This window comes from Zosterops lateralis (genome assembly GCF_965231275.1).
Source record: "Zosterops lateralis genome assembly, chromosome: 18".
Classification (NCBI taxonomy): Eukaryota; Metazoa; Chordata; class Aves; order Passeriformes; family Zosteropidae; genus Zosterops; species Zosterops lateralis.
The window spans coordinates 7,879,959-7,903,884 of NC_139778.1; the positions used below are offsets into that span (position 1 = coordinate 7,879,959).

The 23,926-nt window shown below is 44.7% G+C and overlaps 2 protein-coding genes across 2 annotated transcripts in view; both read left to right on the forward strand.

Annotated features, from left to right (window-relative positions):
* The first annotated feature begins 33 nt into the window (after positions 1–33).
* Positions 34–10,236, forward strand: SCPEP1 (serine carboxypeptidase 1). The gene is made up of 13 exons (XM_083874520.1): positions 34–120; positions 1,067–1,212; positions 2,066–2,155; positions 2,858–3,013; positions 3,470–3,544; positions 3,738–3,810; positions 4,715–4,752; positions 4,949–5,077; positions 6,495–6,579; positions 7,340–7,453; positions 8,067–8,204; positions 9,534–9,697; positions 9,809–10,236. Exons 1-13 carry the CDS (start codon positions 69–71, stop codon positions 9,872–9,874), a joined length of 1,326 nt encoding a protein of 441 aa, XP_083730646.1. The 5' UTR covers positions 34–68; the 3' UTR covers positions 9,875–10,236.
* An 8,188-nt stretch (positions 10,237–18,424) lies between these two features.
* The window catches only part of RAB11FIP4 (RAB11 family interacting protein 4), a gene marked incomplete at its 5' end in the record, with an annotated part of 111,928 nt that continues 106,426 nt past the window's right edge, over positions 18,425–23,926 (forward strand). The window contains one exon of the mRNA XM_083874584.1: positions 18,425–18,568. Coding sequence (XP_083730710.1) covers positions 18,425–18,568 — 144 coding nt within the window. The remainder of the gene's footprint in view (positions 18,569–23,926) is intronic.

Here is a 23,926-nt window from a genome sequence, read left to right on the forward strand (position 1 = left end):
GGCGGGCACGGGGGGCGGTGCCGCGGGGCTGGGGGGCCGGTCCCGTGACCGCGGGAGCTGAGGGAGCGATGGGGCCGCTCCGAGCTGGGACCGCGCTCTCCGTGCTGCTGTTGGCCGCAGGTACGGGATGGACGGGACGGGAGCGGGGCCTCCGAGCACGGCGCTCCGGTGTCCCGCTGCCGGGCAGAGCCGCGGGAAATTCCGCTTGCCGAGGTGGCGGTCGGGAGAGACGGAGAGGGTGGCGGGAGGCCCGGCGGGAGGCCCGGCGGGAGCAGCAAAGCCTGGCCACCGTGGCTTGGAAAAGCTTTATTGCGCCTAGTCCAGTGCGTTGGTGCCTTTTGCCCTGGTCCCTGAGATAAAGGGATGGAAAGTCAAAGGTCTGTTCCGTGTCTGAGATGGACAGTGGACTGACTGTGTGAGGTGACCAGACTTCACTGACTTAATTGAGTTTAGATTATATTTTGGATTCCTTTAGAAGTGGCCCTGTGTCTGTCTGCATCAGCTCTCCTTGGGGACTCTGAAGCGCTGAGGTCTCCGCAGACACCCAGATGAGGGTGCTGGGATGAGCTCAGTTGGTCGGGCCGTGGAGCCAATAACGCCAAAGCTGCGGGTTCGATCCCCGTGCTAAACGCTTCAGTCACTACACGGTTGGGCTCGATCTTTTTAGGTCCCTTTCAACTCAGAATATTCTGTGATCCTTGTGGAAATCGCAACTGGTTGGGGAGTTATTCCATTTGGGTTAGTGGGGTTGTGCTTTCAGCCCAGGCCTTGAAAACACTTCAAGAACAAATTATTCCAGCGATTGGGCTGTTATTCCGGCGGCAGCTCTAACACCGGGCTCTGATAAGGAAGCACTTAATTACACACTTCATTCATTGACGATAACTCAGCTGTGGGTGGGGGTGTAAGTATAGGCAGGCTTCTTATAGTAATTTTTTTTTAATAGTAGTAGCGCTTCTAATTATCACACCCAAGATCGAAATGTAATGTTTTGGAACAATTTTGGTGGAAAGCCCAAAGCTGAGCCTTTTTACCTAGCTGATTGTTATTTTTATTTCCTCTCAAGGGTACGTTCTGAGGCAGCCTCAGGAGCCCAAAGAGCTATGGGGATATGTGGAGGTCCGGAGCAAGGCCCACATGTTCTGGTGGCTCTATTATGCAAATAACCCAACCAAAGACTTCACAGAGTTACCTCTCGTCATGTGGCTTCAGGTAAGGTTTGGTTAGAGACACCTAAGCAGTAATTCTTTCCATCTGTGCCTGGTTCAGTCTATCTGATATTGTGCAGCTGTACAGAAACAGGATTCAAAACTGCCTGGTTCTAAATGCCTCTCCTTGTGAGTGAAGTGTTGGGAAAAACAAGGATGATTTAATTCTGCAGTTATGAGGTGTCCTCAACTGCTCACCTTCCATCAAGTTCGAGTGCAATAACAGAAGTTGTTCTTATCTGTCATACAACAGTAGTGATTTTTGTGCATTGTAGTTTCACAGCTTCTTTCCTGGAGAGTTTGAAGTCAAAACAATGTTCAGAGAGAGAAAGTAGATAAAATAATCAGAGATTTAGGCTGTTTGCTAAATGGAAACAATTCCAGTTTAATAAAAGTGGTGACGTGTTCTCCACAGTACATTTCAGAAGTTAATGTTGAGTAGAATCACTTGAGGACTTCCTTATTTTTCTGGGTTATTTCATCAGAGTGAAACCCAGAAGTTCTACATGCTGATTAAGATAATGACTTGCAAAGCCTCAGTTAACTTTTGCACTCCATATTCAGGGAATGAGGTTTTGAAACTGTGCTCACATAGCAGGCAGCTTTTACCAGAAGCTCTCACAAGTCAGTGACTGCTTCTCTGTTGAATTCTTGTTTTCAGAAATGGCATGTGTGTGCATAACCCAAGACCATGAGGAACAGAGCCTGCTCTGCACATTAACATGTAGTGCAAAAGCCATTTCTAAAAGTTTACAATCTGTCATTCTACTTACTGTCTGGCTTGTATTTTTCTTCCATCTGTCCTATCTATGCCATGCTGCCTTTTAATGTCTTTGTCATTTGGTATTTCCCTGCAGGGAGGTCCAGGATCTTCAGGCTGTGGATATGGGAACTTTGAAGAGATTGGTCCATTAGACAAAGCATTGAAACCAAGAAATACAACCTGGGTACAGTAGAGAATTCAGCTTCTAACTACTAAATACAAATGTTTGTTTGCCTATGTAAGCAGATGATCACTATGCAAAAAAACAGAACAGTTTTTCATTTAAAGTTCAGTAGAATTATAATATTTCAAGTTGAAATATTGTGGTTCATAAATTAGGTTTTAGGAATAGTCTTGTTTAGAATGGAGGGGTAGACATATTGATCTGATGAAGTATATCTGGTCTTCTATGAAATTGTGAAATGGAGATGTCTGGGAAATAGAGAGCAGGGAAATTGTAGAAAGTGTTATTTCAGATCACAGCTTCATTGTGTGCAGTCACAGAGCCTTTTCTGGGTGGCTGGCAGTATAAAACCTATGGCTTGTAATTACAGGTCCAGTAGGGCCTTCAAGGGAAAACAAATTACAGCTACCTGTGAAGGTGGAAGTTTAATTAGTGCAATATATTTGTGCTCTGAGCTATCAATAGTTTGAAGTATTCCAGCATTCCCTAGGTGACCTGGCCCTGGATCACTGGGACTTTTTGGGTGTGTTTGAGGTTACAGATTGGGCTAATTGAAGGACTTTATGTTGCACCTATTTTTTCTGCAAGTTTTTTCAGGTCCAGGGATTTGCTGACTCAGTTAATCATTTGTGCCATCAAAACTAAGGTTTCTTGCTGGTGCTGAACTGAGGTTTTATACAAACCTTCCTTCTGCTTCTACAGTTGCAGGCAGCCAGTATCTTGTTTGTGGATAATCCTGTGGGCACTGGATTCAGTTATGTGGATGATTGTAGCTTGTTTGCCCAAAACCTTACCACAGTAGTTTCTGATATGATGGTTTTTCTTGGAGAATTCTTCAAGTGTAGAACAGAATTCCAGGTAAGTTAATTGAATTCTTGTTTATTGTTGTATTTTTCTCTGCTTTTAAATAGAATGCAAAAATAATTAGGGAACAGAGTTCCAGATGAGCAGTGTTTTGCTGTTAGGTAGTGTTTGGTGCAGATAAAACCATTGCCTCTTATTTTCCACATTTCAGAAGTTGTATCTTGATTTTGGGGTTGGTTAGATAAGCATTGGGGTAGATTATTGTCTGTTGAATGATCCAAGCAGCATATAGAGGATCACAGCTACTTATAGTTCCAAAAGGCTTCAGAACCAACCCCAGCAAATCACCAGGATGTTATGGAAACCTTATGTGCCGCTTCAGATAAGACAAACATTAAATGTTTGATGGTGAGAGGTGAACAGCCAGTTCCTGGGTCCTGTGGGATGTGGGAGATGGACGGGGTATCTTCTGCCCAACAAGTTCCTTGTGTGTGGCTTTTCTCTCCCCAGACCATCCCATTCTACATATTTTCTGAATCTTACGGAGGTAAAATGGCTGCTGGGGTTGCCTTAGAGCTGCACAAGGTAAGCACTTGGAGGACATAGTTCACTTTTCACTTTAAAACCTGGAGTTCTACAAGTACTTTTATGTTCTGGAATACACTGTCCCTATTGCCTAATTCACGATGCTACTTACTTTTTTCACTCTAGAGTCATGGGTATCTAACTAAACTTTGATTCTTGGTTTGGTGTTTTGTTTTTCCTCTTATTCACAAAGGCTGTTCAAAGAGGGACCATAAAGTGCAATTTTATGGGGACTGCTCTTGGAGACTCCTGGATTTCTCCTTTGGGTACGTTTAAGCTCCTCAGACTGTGGATGATTTGTTATTTTGTTTTGTTGGATATTGTAATCCATGAGTGCCTAAAGTCAAAAATGCCATCCTTGCCTTAAGTGAATTAACTCTGTAGTGAGTCTGGTAAACCAAAAAGAAATACCGAACCTTGCAGGCTGTGACTGAAGAGTCTCACTTTAGAATGTATCTAGGTTAGGAAAAGTCAGAGATCAAGGTCAGTGAGGAGCACACTTGCATCTGAAGTGGAGGGATGGTGAAATGTCCCTTACACACCTCCACAGCCTCTGAGGTGTTTTGTAAGAGTCCTGTGCTTAAATGTGGCCACCAAAAGATTCACAAGGCTGCAAGTGAGATTTGTGTCTGGTGGAGGAGGAAAAGCAAATCAAAAGGCTCTTGGTCCTTCAGTGAGATTGGCAAGGGCAGGTTTCACAAATTCCCTGCAGCACAGGACAATACCAAGCAAGCTCTTACCTGTCTGCCATCAGCTGATCCTTAAGAATTTACAAACAAAGTTGTTACAAAGCAGATTTGTTTTATAACTCAATTGTTCCCTTGTGGCTTTTCAAACAGATCAGTTTAGATAATTCCCATTCTCTTGTTAGACCTCCACCCATTTTCTGGCAATGTGCTGCAATGCTGGGGGAGAACATTTTGGTAAAGATTGTTGGTTGCCTTAAATAAATTTCACTGGTTAATTCATAGGAGGTTAATGATGTTGCAGGATTTGTAAAGAACCTGCTCTGTGATACATAACCCTAGGGTTAAACAGCTGATTGTACCCTTTTACTGATTAATCTCCATTTATTTTTCTCATAAATACTGTTCCCCCAGTAAAGGAAAAGTAAGTTAAATCTTATGTTAATGATTGATTATCAGTTTGAAATCTGTTCCCTTTGTTTAGACTCTGTGCTGTCCTGGGGGCCCTACCTTTACAGCACTGTAAGTACCTTAAACTCTTGGTTCCCACCTGATCCCTCGTACTGCCATACAGTACAAATGGGTGTTGAATTTAAGATTACTTTTTTGAATTTAAGATTACCTCTTGGCCTGAATAAAACCTCAAAAGCATGGAGGCTCTTAGCAATAAATGAATGTGGAATTTTAATTGAAACTGTCCTTTGTGTTTGTCTTCCAGTCTTTCCTGGACGATAATGGTCTAGCAGAGGTGACTGCTGTCGCCAAAGAAATAATGGATGCAATAAATAAAAATGAATATGGGCTGGCTACTGAGCTCTGGGGCAAGGCTGAAGGTGTCATTGAAGAGGTGAGGTCTTTGACTAACATAAGAACTAACTGCTGCCTGGGGAAGGCACATAATTTCAAGTTATCCTTTCTATGAGTGCTGAGCTGGCATGAATTCTCCAACCCTCTGCCCAGTCATTTTTGTCAGGATTTGTTTTATCCCAGTGCTGATATAAAGGAATGTTTGCTCTGCCCCACTGGGTGAGTGACAGAGAAAGTGGGCAGGACAGCCCTTGTAGTCTTCCAGTATTGCACTGAGGTTTCAGCATACAACTAGTCCTCTTGATTTCCACAGTTTCAAATTAAAGAAACTATATCTCCTGGAAAGCTTTGAATATTGAAAACTGCATCCAGCAAGACACAAATCTGAATTGCACAATTTGAAGAACAACAGGTGTACAGGGTGGAAAGGAACCTCAGCTTATGGTCTGTTACTGTGGGTCACTGCATCTTGTTACTTAGAAAGTTCCAGCATGAAAGATTGGTAAAGTTTTGGTTTTGTTTCTCCTGTTAAAAGGTTGCTCCAGAATCTCATTCTCTGTTACATCTCATTCTTTAGTGCATGTAAGGCTCTGGCTTCCTTGGACAGAAAGGCTAATCTGGACCCACTTCATTTTTTTTTCATTTGTGTTTGGTTTGGTTTTTTTGTTTCATAACTGATAGGCCTTGCACATAGTTGTTTTTGCTTCTTGCTGTTTGGAAAGAACTTCTGGTTCCTGATTTACTTTTCAAATCTGCTTGGCTTCCCCTCTCAGTTGTGAAGGCACTGCAATTCTTCTGAGGTTGCTGTTGTGAGCTGACCTAAGCATCAGAACTTTAAAAACTCAAAAATCAAGTAAAGCAGGATTTCAGGAATCTGGAGTGACTTCTCTAATGGCAGCACTGCTCACCTTTGTCCTTAGATGCAGGCAGCCTCTGTCAGCTGCACCAGAGCCACCAATCTGCAATACTTGGGCACATCCAGCTGTCAGCAGCTCCAGAAGAGGGGTGGCTCATACCCATCACCACGTTTTGAAGGAAGCATTTTAGATTTTGGAGGATTGTAGGTTGAAAGGATGTTGACTGAGAGCAGCACCAGAGCAGACCTGGCAGTAGGGGCTGTCTGAAGGCATCACCTGGCACTGCTGCTCTGTCATGAGTAATGCAGAGTAAGACTTCCTGTAGCTTCACATCTGCTTCAGAGGAGTAAATAACATCTCTGGTATGACCCATGTGTGAACAGAACAGGCTTGAAGAATCTTTCCCACTTCTCAAAGCAAATGTAGAATGGAAGTTTTTCACAAATATCTTCCTGGTATGCAGGTAAAGTGACAGGTCACAGGGTCCTTTATTTAGGATTTACTTACCTTTTTTTTTTTTTTTTTCTTTTCAGGAAAGACTGTTCTTCATCTCTGAGAAATGTTTTTATTAGTGTTACTGAAATTATCTTGTGTTTTCAGAACACAGACAATGTGAACTTTTATAACATCTTGGCTAAGGAGGTTCCAGAAATGAAATCAGATGAACAAGAAAATCTCCATCTCAGTAAGCTGTATTTAAATACTTAAACTGCTGAGGCCCTGTGTTTCAATTCACATACCTTCAACTCTGACAGTGGAAAGAGCCTCAATGTAGCACATCCTCCAAATGGATGTTGATATTCTCCTGAGCAGAACTTGTTTGCTGTTGTATAGAGGCAGATAGGAATGTGGAACAGCCCTATAGATGACACCTCCACCTATACATCCTGGAAAAATTAGAGCAAGGAAGCAGTCAGTATAATTGCAACATCATTTTATGACCTTTTAAGTTACTTCCTCTTACTGTCTTTCATTTCTGTCTATAAGACAGGACACAAAAGTGTCTCATCAGTATAAACAGTCTGATTAAATTCTTGCTCCATGATTTTTGTGCAACAATGTGAAAGCCACACGTGTAGAGTTTCTTTGAAGTTCTTTTTCTGTTGGCTCCAATAAGAGAAGGTGAAATTAACTCCTGAAAGTAAAATATTGCAGCTCAAAAATAACTGATTGTTGAGAAGAGCCAGGTCATTAAAGCAGAAGCAGATGCCCAGAAAAAGTGTAGTGTTAGCCAAAAGTAGGAATGGATGGATTTTTCCTGTATCATCCTGCCCTAAATAAGGGTTGACTTCAGTGGTTTCTTGTAAAAGCAAGCAAATATGTCTCTATGGTGTTGCATTTTCATTAGGAAAGGGTTTGTTGGCCATGATTGCCATTGAAGATTGTTATCTGTGCAGGATGGTGTCCTAAACACACTGATCAAAGTGTGTTCTCTGATTTTTCAGTGCGGCTTTACCAGCACCACGTCAGAAAAATGCATCAGGGCAGCCTTGATGAGCTGATGAATGGGCCCATCAGAAAGAAGCTGATGATCATTCCTGACTGTGTGAAGTGGGGAGGTACTTTCCTGTCTGCTAGTGTGCACCTGTTGTTTACAGTATTGCATCCTGTAGGAAAATACAACTGTCACATTTAATTGTTGTTATCCATGGGGTAAGAAGGGGATTTTGTTCTTAGAAATTAAGATGCCGTGGGGCAGGCCTGTGGGAGGAGATGTGGCTCAGATTCTGCTGCTTGTATCAATCTTTAGCCAAGTAACTAAAAATGTAGGGGGAGGGAGGAAGATCCTCTGTATTTAAGGAGCTGTTTTTTGTCTTTCATGCAATCTTGCTGGAATTCCTGTCAGCTTTTCTGTGCCAGAAGTCTGATGTCATGTAATGATGCATCTTAGGAAGGAAGGGGTGTAAAACAGGCTTAAATGGCTGATGTCAGCACCCTGTGCATGTAAATAGGAGCCAGAAATTAGAGCACTGTCCATGAGCTCCAATGGGAGCACAGCTGCTGTCTGGTCCTCCTGTTCCTCAGACTGATAAATCACTGGTGCCACTTTGGGCTAGGACTATTCTTTGTGCAGCTATGAACTCCATTTGAGAGCCTTTAGCCCATGCTTCTGTCCCAGCTTGGGGATGACATCCTTCATCACTTAAAATTTGCCTTTCTGGTTCTAACCAGGTCAGTCCAAGCAGGTCTTTGAGAACATGGCTGAGGACTTCATGAAACCCGTCATCGATATTGTTGATCAGCTTTTGGCAGCCAATGTCAATGTTACAGTCTATAATGGGCAGCTGGACCTCATTGTTGACACCATGGGTGAGGAACTTCTTGACTGGGAATGGAAACAGAACATGTGATGAGTAGAATGTGGAGCTTTCAGTACCAATATAGTGAAAGATTTCTTCAATCTCCTGTACAAACCTCCTATCTAACTAGCAGTGCTTAAATACTACAGTCATAAATGAGCAGCACTTAGTATGTTTTGCTTACATCCCTCTGAGAGAGGCAAATCCTTTACCTCCACTATACTGTTGAGAAATGAATCTGCAACATCAGTAATTGCTTGTTTCAGTGTGAAGCTAATAATTCACTTAATCCTCCTGGATAGGCACATAGATGCGTGTGTGTGTGTATGCTCATTCATAGGCAAAGAATGCTGGTAATTAATGAGGGAGGGTGCAGTGGAAGAGTGATCACACCTGCTCTCAGTGTAGGCTCCTGCACACCCTGGGCTTTGTTTGTTGCTTGCAAGATGCTGGTTTGGTCCAGGGGCAGTTTGGGAGCCAGGCCAAGTGCTGCTGGAATGCCTCACAGGGCTGTTGTGCTCCCTTCCACCGGTCTTTTCTCACTGAGTTAAAGAATCTGCAGTCACAGACTCCACAAACACCTTCCTTTGTTGTGAAAGGCTTTATTCCTTGTATGTCTCTGTCCAATTAGATATTCAGATGCCCTTCATGAAAAACACAGCAATCAATAAATGCAGGAAACACAGTATTTAGGCTGTCAAAACAGGTTAGCGGTTAGTGGTGCTCCAGGTTATCACATTTTGATCTGAAATTGAGCTACAGTTAACATGTAAATTCTTCCAGCAGTTCACAGGTTAGGCTAGAGCTTTGTCCCCCTTGGAATCTGGAATTGATCTTGTTGCTGTCTTGACCTCTGCCTTCTACAGCAGCACCTGGAAACAGAAAGCCTTTCCAGTCTCCCCTCCATGAGTGTCTGACAAACAGAAAAACACTGCCTCTTCTGATTTCCAGGAGGGGACCTTGGCATGGCTGATCCTTCTCCATGGCAGGACATTCAAGGTGTTTGAGGTGCAAAGTTAAATATGTTGGAATTTCTAGGGCTGCAGAGCCTCCAAGAAGCAGATGTTCAACTTGTGCAATTCTAAATCAATTCCATACACACCTTCACTGTTTACTTATTCTCTTCTCCCCTCCATTGGTTTGGTTTAGTTTGTCCTGAATTTTCCTAGACATAACAAAATTGTTTTAAGTATCTGAGCACACAGACTCTGTGCTAACTCTGCTGTACTGGTATCCAGTACAGGGGGTGTCCAGCTGAACTGGACTCCCAAGCTGCTGTGGAAGCAAGGATCAATGATTTCCAGGTATTAGTAATCAATGCTGTCTCTTATCTCCACAGGCCAGGAGGCATGGATCCGGAAACTGAAGTGGCCCGATCTGGAGCAGTTCAGCCAGAAAAGGTGGCAGGCACTGTATGTGTCTCCAGAATCCACTGAGACAGCTGCTTTCCACAAGGCCTATAAGAACTTTGCTTTCTTCTGGATTCTCAAGGCTGGGCACATGGTAAATAATCAAGTCCTTGGGGTGGAATCAGCAAGAAGACTGAAGATGTGTGTGTAGCTGCTGTCTGCTTTCTTGTAGCAGCTGCTTATCCTGTGCTTTTCTCTGTGCTAGGTACCAGCTGACCAAGGAGAGATGGCACTCAAAATGCTCAGGATGGTGACCCAGCAGCAGCACTAGGGGAGGGGAGCTCAGCTGGTCTGGCTTCCTGCCCAGCACCAGGGCTCTGGAGGAGTGTGAACCTGGGATCCTAAGCCAAAGGAGGCACAGTGGCTCTTTGAACAGAGCCTCCCTCATCTTGCTGATACTGTGCACAAGTGCTAGTGGAAAGGCATTTCTTTCCTTGAATGAGTTGCTGCTTTTGAATTTTTAAGCTGTGATTTGCTGCCTTAACATTGTTCATAAATGACTCTTCCAGAGGGAAGTCCCCTGTCATAAAGAACAAGCCCTGAACCTTTGCCTTGGAAGTATTTTGTGCTCTTGCCTTCCCTGAATGCTCCTTTGTTTGTTTGCACACCAAGAGTAAAACTGATTTGACTTGATTTGCTTTGTGTTCCTCTGGGAGGGCTAAACTTGCTTCATGAGGCTGTGGAATGTTCCTTCCTTTGTCATCAGGCTTCTGCTTGAGTCACCTGGCTGGATTACAAACTAAAGACATGGAAATGCCAGGACAGAGGACCTGCCCTAGAGGAATCACAGTCCATCTCATCCTACAGAGGTGCCTGAATTAGGGTCCAGGATTCTTCAGACTTCCTGTGCTATGGAGAGAGAAAAACATCCCACAGAGGAGGATTTGACCCTTTTTCATCTGACCATTTGTTTATTTCCATTCTTCTTAATGCTTGCTACTCAAACTTTGCCTTTATCCTCAACACCTAAAGCACATCCAGCAGGAATTCCTGCTTTTCTGTATCCTGAAGCAGAAGGCCTGTTAATACCCTCTTGTACCAAAGAGTCCCAACAGACAGAAGCCTCTTAAAACCTTCTGGATTTAGCCAGAAGGAAAGGAGCATTATTTGAGCAATAACAGCGTAATTCCGAAGGATGATAGGAGTGTTTAAAAGAAAGATATACAAGATCTCGATCTATGTATTTTAGAATTTTTTTTAAGTCTTGCAGGGAACTATTATTTTGAATTTTTTTTTTTTTTTTTGATAATACACAGTCAAGAAGAGACTAGGTCAGACATCATTTGACTTTTGCTATTGAGCAGGAAGTTGTTTTTTATTGGTGTCGGATAGGGGGCACAACAGCTCCTTCCAGCTGTCAGAATCCTAAATAAATAGCAACCTCTCAATTACTCCAGCCACTGAAACTGTCATGAAATACCTGATAGCATTGTCTTAGCAAGAACTGAGGCACAGTTCTGTGTGAGCACACATGCAGTCACCCTGCTGCTGCCCTACTGGCATTCTTTTTTCATGATCCCTTCTTGTATTCTTGAGAACTTCAGCAATGGGAATCCACATTTTGTTTTTTAAACACCTTTTTCAATAAATAGGTCTAATTCATCTCTCTTCAGCATCACATTGATTTCACTGCTTGAAAATGACATCTTTTCTGGTTTGGCTTTTAGAGGAGGTTGCTGCCAAGTGTGTAAATTTGCATTCTTGGAATATTTTTAAATGATTTGCTTAGCAAATCAGTATGTTTTTGCCTGGATAATGTGCTGGTTTGGGCTGGGATAGAGTTAATTTTCTTCCTAGCAGATAGCCAGGGCTGTGTTTTGGATTTGTGCTGGAGATGCTGATAACACAGGGTTGTTCAGTTGTGGCTGAGCAGTTCTGACAGGGCCTTTTCTGCCCTCACCAGATGCCACCAGTGAGGGGCCTCTTGGGAGCAGAAGGAGTTGGAGGGGACACAGCCAGGACAGATGACCCAAACTGACCCAGGGGATGTCCCAGGCCAGGTGGGGTCATGCTCAGCTGGGGGAGAAGAAGGAAAGGGTGACATTGGGGGTGGTGATTTGTCTTCCCAAGTAACAGCTGCATGTGATGGAGCCTTGCTTCCTTGGACACAGGTGCCAGTGGGAAGTGGTGAATGAATTCCTTGTTTTGATTTGCTTGTTGCTTATTAAACTGTCTTTATTTCAACACAAGTTTTCTCACTTTTTGCCTTCAGTCTCTCCCTCATCTCTTTCAGGGGGAAAAGTAAGTGGGCAGCTCTGTGATGTTTGTTTGCTGGCTGGAGTTAGACCATGACAGCAGTTTGAGTTGGTTGGTCCTCACTCCTGTTATATACAATATTCTGCATTAGTCCTAAATTAATACAGTAGGGCTTGATAGAGAAGGTGGTCTCTCCAGAAAGCAGCATTTAGTGCTGTTCTCAACCCTCTTTATCACATAGGACACTGATTCAATTGCCATGGGCTGGTGCTCAGTCAAAGGCCTGAGACATCTGTTCCTTTTCCTGCTTTGTTTTAGCTTCAGCAGGTTTTTCTGTTGGCAAAGACAGCTTGTGAGGAAAAAAGATGGTGTCAAGAAGGCTGGTGGTAAAAATTTGTTGGTTTTAGGGGCTATGCTAAACCTAAATGTGCTAGAATAAAAACACTTACCCACGGAGACAGGCTTTTAACTAAGGTTCATTTAAATGCAAAAACAAAGCAGCAATCAAGCAGTTAGCATCAAGAAAGATTCCTTTTGTTCCAGTAAAGGCTTTGTCACTGGTGTGTCACAGCTCTAGATCATTATAAAGGTAGGTCACCTGGTCATTCTCCAGTAGATGGTGTAAGAAATCGGTTGCTTTGAAAGGAGTTCAGATACTCAATGGCCCGTGGACGGTCACAGCAATAATGATGCTGCACCTACATTCTCTATAAATAATTTTGTTCTGTGCCTTATCTCCCATTATCAGCCAGCTTGGACTCATCTCCCACACTCTTTTTGGAGACACAACAAGTGACTGTCATTAGGATCAGTATGGTGTACCATGTTCTAATTTTATTTTTCCCATTTCTCCTTGCTGAATACAGCAATATTTGGAAATTACATTCCTCTACTAAAACTGCAGATTCAACATATTTATTCAGATATTGTGTAGTCCATCTTGGATAGGACAAAATAAATGAAATTGTAGAAATGTTGGAGTCCAGGACATCCCCTTGGATGACCTGAGACCTGGGAAAGAGAATTTGAGCCCTGGACAGGGGGGTGTGGAACCGGTCCAGGGGGGTTGGAAACCTTGGCACAGAGCCCAGGAAGACACTGAGTTTGATCTTAGCCCATGGGAGAAACTTCCAGCATTAGGAGAGGAATTGCAAATCACCAGGAAGTGAAAACAGTAGTTTAATACCGTAGAACATACAAAATTCAGTAGTTTTAGGATTCTTAGAATAGAGGTAAATGGGGGACAAGATGGTGGAATTTGGGTGGTACCTCATGTCCCTCTCCTTCTTCCTCGTCCTCCATCTTCTGGGGTGGTGATGAAATAAGATAGTTAGAGTGGATTGGGTCAAAGCAGAAGTGACCCTCTTAGTGTAAGCACTAGGCATTGGTGTGAAATAGTAAATATCCTATACGTAATTATCTGTATAAATGTAAGCTGACGTCCCATCGGTGGGCAGTCGCCTCGTGCCCCAGCCGCTGTCCGGACCTCGGCTGGGAGCGGAGAAAAACTTTGTGATATCAAATAATAAACAACTTGAGAAACCAGAAAGCAAGGCCTTGAAGACTCCGCTTCTTTGTACCAACGCGACTCGGGGCTTTTAGAGGGCCAAGGACTTTAAACAACTTGAATCTCGGGTGAGAAAACCAACCCGAGATAGAAACTTCATTTAAAGCAGTAAAAGATTACTTTTAACAGTTTATATGCTATGTTGTGGGTGAGTTGGGCTAAAAAAAGTACACTGGCAGGTGCATCCTCAGTCTGTCACAGCTGCTAGATAATTTTCTAGAGGATTCATTTATTTTTTAATAAATTGAGGGAAGGAGGAAAGAAAAAAAGTCTTTGGAAATCTGAGCCTTAGGTCTGTTACTGTGATTTCCTTGTTTGAGCCAGAGAGGAATGTCACTTGACAGCCCTGTTTGGAGGTAGAAGTTGAAAATAGCTTGACTGCTGCTACTACACTGGATCTGCTTTTCACAGAGTTGTCCCGGAGCTTTAAACATTTTATTGCTTTCAAGAGGTTGCTAGATGCCATTGTATGTTGTAATCTGAGGGAAATGTGAGCCTGCCCAGCTACTTGGAGCTGGTCAGAGAAAAGTGGGCAGGTTCTATCCTTTCCCTGAGGCAGCAGGGAGGTTTCTGGAAGGTACCAAGAAGCGTGGCCTGGCCCCAGGGCATCTGGAGGACAGTAGGATATGGATGAGAGAGAAATCTTGTCCATTCACCTCGACTTTATGTATTATTCTTAGCAACCTCGGCAGGTGGATGCCTTGGGTCGGTGACAGACGTGCAGTGGAGTGACCGGCCACTCGGTGGAGTCAGGAGACCTCGGAATGCCCGGGGAACAACACACTGGCCTTGGCCCCTGCAGCCCTGCTCCTGTCCCTGGAAACACCAGGGAATATTCCTTCCATCCTATGGATTCACAGTGCAATCGGCTTTATGTGAACCGTGACAGAGGATTGTTTATTTTATGTTTGGTCTTAGTGTAGTATGTGTGTTGTAAGAATTTAGTGCAGTTGCTCTCTAGCTGGGCTCATCTGACAGAGTTTTGCTCCTGCCAATTCATAATCTGGTAAGAATGCTGTTGAAATCAAGCAAGAGCATTTTACACACATATTGTGTAAAATGAAACCAGTAAAACTTCTACAAGGTGAGGTCCTATAACACCTAGAAAATTTCAAAGGAAGATCCTTGCCTATAGAAATATTTCCCCAAAATTCCTAAGTTTTGTTCTTGTTGTTTAACTTTTTATAATAGAAAATAAAGGCAGTAAAAAAAAATCAAGTCTCATGCTTCTGTTCCAAACTTAATTAAGCTAGTCTTAAAACTCCATTACCTCTTAAGTAAAATTTTATGTTGTCAGGGGCAAGAGTGTTAATAAGCTGATTATTTCTGCTTGTTGCCTGTTGTTTATGATATTTAAAGAAAAATGTCCAGCTGCTAAAGCACATGTTATATTGTTAATCAGAGCAGTCAATGGGAAACAGGATTTGATTCAAAACACAGTAAGACTATGAGAAGCCAAATATTCAAGGAGGGCTATATTGTGTATACTATAAAGAGAAATTGTATTATGAAGCTGTTCTTAGGGGCTGGGTCTTTGGCTACTGCTGGAACACAACCAGAATTTTAGACAAGGCCATCAGCCCTGGGGAGTGCCCTCCTTAGACACTCTTTCTGACACCAGATTACAATTTGCTATGAGTGGAACTGACATCGATGGAAAAGCATATGATTGTAAAGAAATGCTGCAAATGACAGCCATGGCCTGTGGTATGCAATGAAATATTTCCTCTTGAACTGTTTATTCTTAGCAGGCAAATTTGGTAGCATCACCACTAGTCCTATTTCAATTTCTAGAAAGAAATATAATGGCAGTATGTAAAATATTTATTTCATATAGTTCATGAGTCAAATTAAGAAGTTGCCAAATATCTCTGATTAAACAAGTAGTTAGATATACCAGTAAGGAAAAATATCCCACTCACTGGTGCATGTCCTACCTAGAAGTGGAGAAGCAGGGATGAGCAAGGAGCAATGCCAACTACACCACTGGAAATAAAACACAACCTCCTGGATTCAGCCCTACAAACTTCACCTTGGCAGAGCAGCTGCCCAGCAAGTGGGTGGCACATGTTTGGTTCACTGTTCTGATTTTAGCCCCCATGGGACATCCCCAGCTTTAAAATCACAGATCTTTACTGACAGCATCTCTCATCCCAATTCTCCTGTGTTCAATGCTATCAAATCATCTCCCAGCTGTCAGATACTTGCTCAACATACTCAGCTGTCTGTAATGACAGCTTCTACAACCTCTCCAGCTCTCTTATCAGCTTCATTCCAGTGCTTGCTGGCACTCAGGCTGGCTGTGACAGTTCTTAGACTTCAGCACTAATTCCCCAATGCGTAGTGTCTAAACCCAAATCTTCTCCTACATCTACCCTTTCCAAATTAGTGTAAGACTGACACAGATTTTAATGCTGACAGTTTTGGTTTAAATCCATGTTGCATTATCCAGACCCCTTTACTTGTATTATCTAGACCAAGTTCCTTCATCTTCCAGCAGAAGATAAAGGAGAGTCAGTGGAAATTAACTGGATTTCATGAAACTGAGCCCAACCCCTCTGAGGTGTGGGAGCTCCTCCTCTGCTCATGACAAGCAGGATTTTTTTTTTCTTTTTTCCCTCCCACAATATTTATTGTGACTCCACTTCTGGGTGTGCACCAGAAGTGGAGTCAGAGGTGTTCCACCTCTTCAAAGGCTCAGTGCACAGCTGTCCACCTGCACACAGGGAGGGGAGTCAGTGCAAGGAGTCACTGAGACAATCTCAGCAAATGAGGAGGGACAGTGACACAGCTGTGCTCTGAGCCTTTGAAGAGCTGGAACTCACTTCAGAGCAGTTAGACTAACAGGAGTTGATTCCACATAGGTGTCTTCCCACAACTCCAAGGGGTACCAGCTCACAGATTTTTGAATAGGTGTCTCCAAGGGGTGTGCTGAGCTCAATCCCCATATAACCCAAAGAGTTCAAGGGTCTCAAGATAAAAGCTAAACATGCCCGCATCTTAAGAATCCTGCTCTAACCAGACAGCTTCAGAGAAGTTTGCTGATCAAATATTCTGCTTCCCTTTTCCCTTTCACATCTCCTCATACCTCTTAAAAAACTCGTTACTTCCCAAGGTTCATATCTGATCTCTGCACTTTGATTTTTTTTTTCCCCAGACTGGAAAGACTGTTTAGTACATCAGTGAGAGAAAGGAGAACTCTTCCTTTTTTTTTTTTTTTTTTTTTTTTTTTTTTTTTTTTTTTTTTTTTTTATATAAAAATAAAGGGAGATCAAAGTGGCAAAGGCTCTGGAATCAGCTCCTTATCTCTCTGAGGATGGATATGTGGGGAATTGTATTGCTGTCACTGTGTTGTTGATTGACAACTGACTTACAGGCTACAGGGCTGTCAAGCCAGTCTCTTTCCAAAACCTGAATTTGCACATAAAAGAGACTCATGCTCAAAGAAATAAAACTTCCTGAGAACACACTGATTTCTACAAAAGAGATAAATTTGAGCAGCTTGCTCTAATCATGGAATTTTCAGGGTTGTTAAGGGCCATATGGACCTCTCACTGCAAGAAGCAAATGAATGGATACTGTCTCGATTCAAAACCTGCTGCACTTACATGGTCATTTTAGTTGGACAGCTTTATCCATCACCTACAGGACGTCACTCAGTGATTGATGGTCACCTGCACTCAGCATCTACAGCAGGACAGGAGTGCTGGCAGAGGCAGTGTGTACCTGAGCCTGACTCAGCCTGAGCTGGACCCATCCCACCTGGTCTGAGGCACAGTGCAGGAACCAGAACCATCCCCGGTCTCCCCTCCGGCAGCTCAAGGCTGTGGGCTTCAAAGGCAGTCCAAAACACTCTGGAGAGAAAGAAAAGGGGCAGAGCAGAGAGATCAAATTAAAACCCAGCCATGGAGCACAGCAGTTGCAGGCGGTTTTAACGAGGAATCCTGCAAAGGCAGAACACCGTTTCGCTCTGTGTGATTAAAGCGGGGGTGGGCAGTGTCAGTCCCCAGCCAAGCCCGGCCACGAGGGGACCCTTCCCCTGGCTCTGCCCGCTCGATGAGTGCAGTGAGTCCCGCTTGTCCTGCTCTGCCTTAATTACCCCTGAGCTCTCTATACTCGGCTTTTCCCCTCTAGCCTAGAACTGTTCAGACTTTTTCTAAGAAAAAACATTGCAGTGTGATTGGTGTTTTATCTGGGGAGTCGGACTGAGGTATGGAGCAGTAAAGGGGCTGCAAACGGCTCCGTCCGCTGCCGCAGAGCGCGGGAGATGCCAGGCCGGCGGCGTCCCGGGTGCTGCTGCTCTGCTGTCCATCCTGCCTCGCTCCTGCCTGTTCCCTCGCTGCAGGTGCCCTGCCATCACTGCTGTTCCCACATCCCGTCCCGCTGTCTCCGGTCCCTCTGTCCCCGGTCTCTGTGGCCCGGGTCCCGCTGTCACCAGTACCCCTGTCCCCCGGTCCCTGTGTCCCCCCGGTCTCTGTGTCCCCGGTCCCTCCGTCTTCAGTCCCTCTGTCGCCCCGATCCCTGCGTCCCCGGTCCCTGTGTCCCCTCCGGTCTCTGTGTCCCCACACCCGCTGTCCCCAGTCCCGCTGCCCCCAGTCCCGCTGTCCCCGCGGTCCCTGTGTCCCCCCCAGTCTCTGTGTCCCCGGTCCCGCTGCCCCCCAGACCCGTTGTCCCTGGTCCTTCCGTCCTCGATCCCTCTCTCCTCGCGGTCTCTGTCCCCCCGCTCTCTGTCCCCCCATCCTGCCCGGCCCCGCCGGGGCCTCCCTGCTGCCCGGGGCGCCCCCTGGCGGCGGCCGCGCCTCCCTCGGCTCCATCCTCCAGCTCTGCCCTATTGTTCTCCCGCCCGTCGCTCGCTCCCTCCCTCCCTCCCTCCGCCGGGGCTCGCGTCCTCCCTCCGCTCTCCTCCATCCCTCCCTCCCTCCTTCCCTCCCTCCATCCCTTCCTCCTCCTTCTCGCCGTGGCTCCCGCCCCGCTCTCCGGAGCTGATGTCACGCACCCGCTGAAGGCGCGGGCGATCATGGCTGCTGCGGCCGCGGCCGTGCCGCCGGCCTCCCGCTGATGCCCGCGATGGAGCCGGCCAGCCTGCTGCGGTTCCTGCGGAAGCTCAAGGAGGTTTTCGACGTGTGCGATGAGGATGCAGACGGGTTCATCCGGGTGGAGCACTTCGTGGCCCTGGGGCTGCAGTTCGGCCAAGGGGATGAGGTGAGTGCGGCGACTGCCGGTCCCCGGGCAACTTTCACCTGCCGTGTGTGGTCGGACCCCGCCCCGTCACCCACCTGTCCTCACCGCTGTCCCCGTCCCCTCGTTCGTGCCTCAGGACAGCGCGGTTCCGCTCCTTTCGGGCTGCCTGGGGCTCCCCCCGTTCTTCGGGGAGCTCTCAGAGCTCTCCCCTTGGCGGCCCGGAGCCCCTTTCCGCAGGTTCCCCCAGGGCCATCAGCCGCCTTCCCCCTTTCCCGCGGAGCCTTTCCCAAAGACAGCCCGGCTCCTTCCTTCCCCGGGTGGTCCCGGAGCATCCCCCGGCCCTCGGGGCAGCCCAGACCCCTCGGGTACAGGGGCCGGTGGCGGTGCCTTTCCAGGGGTGTTTTTATTCTGTGTTTTGTCCGTCCTGGCTGAGCTGAGCACGGTGGGGCACTGGGAGCGGAGTCAGCGCGTTGTGTGGATAGTCAGGGAAGGACCTGCCCAGGCACCCCAAAACCGCCCGGGGATGGCAGCGAGGGCTCCAGCCCTGCCTCCCCCCAGCCCTGCCTCCCTCCAGCCCTTCGGTGACACAGCGCAAATCTGGAGTCGCGCCACCGGCCTGGGCAGAGCCGTTGCGTCAGTGGGACCCGAGCAAACCGTGACATCAGCGTGGATGGGAGTGGGATCTGGGCCAGAGGCGGTGAGGGCAACTGGTTGGAAACCGGGCCGGGCCAGGCGCTGGTTGGAAACAGTTTCCCTTCTGTGATTCAATCAAAGGCTGCGGCTCCAGCGAAATGAACCAGCAAGAAACGCTTTCCTGGGAGAACTCTCGGGATGTTGCACTTTGCTGTTCAGTGCTTCGCAAGGCGCCCCAAGCAGCTTTGGGTGCCAGGGACCAGGAGTGAAGTTGGGACTACGGGAAGGTTCAGGAAACCAGTGTCAAACAACCTTTTAAACTACAATAAAACAAATTAAATGTGAGGAGCTAATAAAATGGTGATTTATAGAGGGGTGCCAAAGAGGCGGCAAAACCAGAGTGAATTCAAGTAATTGTTGGAGCAAATCACTTATTTTTAGCTTGAAACACAGCTTGTGAATTAAATCAGGAAATCAGGAGACAGAAGGCTTATTACTTACAGACAATCACAGGTCTTAAACATTTTCTTAATGAGAAGCTGCAGTTTGTGGTTTTAACAAGCAAAATAAGAAGGAGAAATGAGTAATCGTAACAAGTTTTATTGATTTTGGGTTTATTTGTCTCTTGTATATTTTATATACTCTAAGAGAAGCATTTTTAAATCTTTACTGCCAGATAAACTGCATCCAAATTGCTTTTTGCCCTACTGTGTTTATTTGGTGGCAGATCACTGCCTTTCTTGTGCAGCACTGAGGAAAACTGACAAAATTCCACTGGCAGTTTTGCAGCAGGATGGCACTGATGGTCATAACAATTCGTTTTGGTTTTAGAAATCTTTCAGGTTGTGAGAGTGGAGTGGTTGTTCTGTAAGATGCAAAGGAGGGTTTGGGTGACGATCTGATAAGCTCAGAGTGAATTAGTTGAAAAATATTTAAATGGAGAGGAAGAGAAAACTGGAAATTTCAGTAAAGGTAGTGCTAGAAAAGTACCATTTGTCAGTGATAATTTCAGGATGGGCTGCCTTGCTGGGCAGGCACAGGAGAGGGTGCCAGTGGTGAAAGATGTTTGCTTCGTTCAGTTGTAACTGGCAGTGTTTGATAAGATACTTGTAAAGCTGGGAGAGAGAAGTCTTGCCTATATATCTTACCTCTTTATCTATCAGTGTTAGAATATAGCTCGTTCTGGTTTACTTCCCCATGCCTGGTGTAGTTGGTTTTGGAGGTCCCTTGACTTCAGAGGAGCAGCTGAGTAAATGGGATTTGTAAATCACCCAAAGAGGTTTGCTAGTGAAATACAGATTCAATTTTCCAAGTGCAGATTTACTCCAGGACAACCAATGCAGGTGAACTACTCTAGTTTAAAGGCTTGTTAAAAGTGAACTTTTTGTGTGATGAATCACAGTTGATGTTTGGAGATGGTGAGAATCTATTCTCCCAAGTGCTTTCAACTTTGCATCTGCAAGAACCTACCAACTTCTGTGTGGAAATGCATCTCATGAAATTAAACTGAGGAGACACTATTAGGGAGCAGTTCCCTTTAACACATTATAACACATTTACTGTCAATAAGAATTAATTATATTTTTGATTATGCTAAACTTCTTGGGCCTTGTCCACCTCAGCTCCCTTTACATTCAAAAGAAATATTTCTGTAGGCATCAGTGAAAGATTGATTTGCCCTCATGTGCAATCCAATATAAACAGAATATTATTCTGTTTTATAGAGTTCATCTGGCCACAGGAAGGGTCCTATTTTGTAGCACTGTGTACTGAGTAATTCTGATACTTACCAACAGTAGCCTGGGGTCATGTCCATGAAATGAGAGAGTATCTGTCCCTTCAGTTGTGCTGAAGGGTGCACACAGCTTTCCACCTCTTCTCTACCTCCTCAGAGCCACCACCATCCAAAGTTTGGAGTCTACAAATTCTTCATACTAACTTCAGAAGGGTTTGTAGGGCATTTAGCCTTTTCTGGTTTTTTTTTTTTTTTTATAATCTTTTTCTTTCTGTTTTCTTTTCCTTTCTTGTGTGCGGTGTGTAGTCAACATACTGAACTTTATTATTCCTGAAAGATAACAACTCTCTGAAAACTGCCCCAAGGCAAAAACGTTGTAGCAAGGCAGCAGCTTTTCCTTGGAGCAAAGCAGCCCCTACCTGCACAGTCAAAATAATAAACTTTAATGTGTCTGGTTAATTTTTTTTTCTATTTCACTTTTAATGGGCTTTTGAAACCTCTGCTTCTAATAGGTTCTAGCAAGTTTGCTTGCAAGCTTTTGCTTTGCCCTGCAAAGCTTGTGGTTCAACTAGAGGAAAAAAGGATTTGGTTGTATTGATTTGGCAGAGCCAGGAACAGAATCAGGTCTCTAAATTCCTGAATTTAGAGCAGATCTGGCTGGCTGTCAAGCACTGCTTGCATATACAAACAGTTGTGGAACTCGTACTTTTAGGCAGTTGGGCATTCTGGCCTCTGCTCAGCCCATCTGACTGTGGGCATTTAACTGAGTTGTCTCCATCAATCTTTCTCTGTTGACATTGATGAGCAACTGAACACTCAGAGGCTGTAACTGGACCAAAGGATAAAATAAATCCCTCAGAGATGCTTCTTTGTCTCCAGGACAACAGAAACTGCTAGCTGAGACTTCTGGTGCTGTGCTTGGGTCTGACTCTCCGCATGAATGGGGTGTTTGCTGTTTATGTAGGAATCTGAAGAAAGACAAGAAGGGCTGTTTCCAAAGCGACTTGACTGGATGGCATGTGCTCACTAGCTAAAGAAACACTTCACATAACACTGTGTGAAATGCCAAGAGTCGCTCACCATCTGCTTCCCTTTTGCTGGGGAAAGAGTTGCAGTAGCAGCCAAGTGTCTGGGAGCATTGTGAGTGACATGTTCAGCAAGCCCCAGTTCTGGCATTAGATTGTGTGAATGTGTATTTCAGGGTAGTGCCAGTTGATGTTTCATTATGCCAGATTCTACTTAAACTCCACCCTCAGTTTTCAGCAACAAGTGAAGTAAGCTGAGCATGTTGACAACTTCTTTCTGAGGCAGGTAAACACCTTTTGGAGGTGTGCAAACCATGCAGGTGCTCACACAGTCATCTTTGTCACGGTGACATCCGCTCATCACTCATTGAAGGAGTGTCACAATTGAAAGGGAGCTTCAGGAGCTAATAAAATGTATAGGCCAATATCAGTTATCCACGTGAGTGGACAGTAATTCACTTAAAGCCAATGGTTTATTAGTGGTGTAGAACAGAAATAGCTAAAAATTTGTTCACATATTTCATGTGAACAGATTAAAATTTCTGGCTAAAAGGAACTGTTGTAGGGAGATGTTTCTTGCTAATTTCAATCATCAGCCCCATTCAGGGCTGAAGTTAAAGGCATCAGCCTCAAGTGGTGCCCCAGCAGTAGATTGTGCCTGTGGCTGAGTTTAATGGCACTCCTGGTGCTTCATTCTGCCTTGCTGTCAGATGTCTCCCAGGAGCTGAGGTTGTCATAGTCCAAACAGCCATTCTGTTGTAACCACTTCAGAAGTAGCTTCTGCTATAAATTCAGGACTGTGATTTCATGTTTGACAATCCAGAGTCTTTCTGAGGAGTCTGGGTGAATTTCAGGCTCCTGGCTGTAGTGTTGCATTTCAGAGTTGCATCCAGAAATTAAAAGAACCAAAAGTCCTGTCACACAATGACAGCATAGCTCATACTTTCTTGGTAGCATGAGTCTGCAGCCATGAGAAAAAGAGGCTTTAGCACTGAAACATGGAAACAAAAGGGTATTTATTATCAAATGATACTGCCATTCTCTTAAGGGCACACCTGGAAATAATTATTGAAAGAAAAAATAAAATATTTGCTTAGACATTAAAAAGATACAAAGAGCAGTCCCATGTGACAGTGTTTTCTAGGCAGCAGCAAGGCTGCCATGCATTCAGATTCCTCAAATCTCTATTTGCTAATGACTCAGATGTTTAATACAATTTACAGTGACTGGAAAAAAAATAGAGTTCTGAAGTGGAACAGTGGGGCACTCAGATTAGTCAGGGTACAGCCACTGCAGCCTCCCTAATTCAATACTAACCAGCAGTGAATATGTTTAAAATAGCCTTTTGGTATATTCTGAAACTAAGCATGTATTTCTAAACAGCTGACATAAAGCAAGCTTGGTACTTAGTGTAAATGAAACGTTTGCCAAAGCACTGTGGTGGAGAGAGGAGCTGTAGGTTTGCTGTGCACTCACGAGTTTAATTTGTTATGTAATGTTTGCATTTCAAAGGTAAGAGCTTTGAGGGGTACAGCTAAGAATTGATGCATGTACAGCTAAGAATTGATTGTTGCTGTGTTTTGCAATACAAGTCAGTGATCTAAAACAGTAAATTCTTAATGCCTGAAGGAAAGGCAATCATTTTTGATAGCAGTTCTTGATATTTAAATGACTGTGTTTTATCGCTGCCTCAGTGTTTGCATTCAGCACAGGTACAGTGATATTGTGTTGACTTATCATTAAGTGCAAAAGTAAAAAAAAGCCATGAATGAAGCACAGAAGACATTACAGTATGGAAAGTAGCGTATGTAAGTGGTGTGTTAAAACATTCAGCTGCCAGGCAAGGCCAGATATTTTCTATGTAAATTTTTCTCCCTCCATGCCTGATTCACTCCGTGCTGTTAAGTTGTAAAATTGGTGTTCTTTGTCTGTGATACGCCTGCATGTTCTCCAGAAATTTGCTCTTGCAAATCCTATGGAGGATTT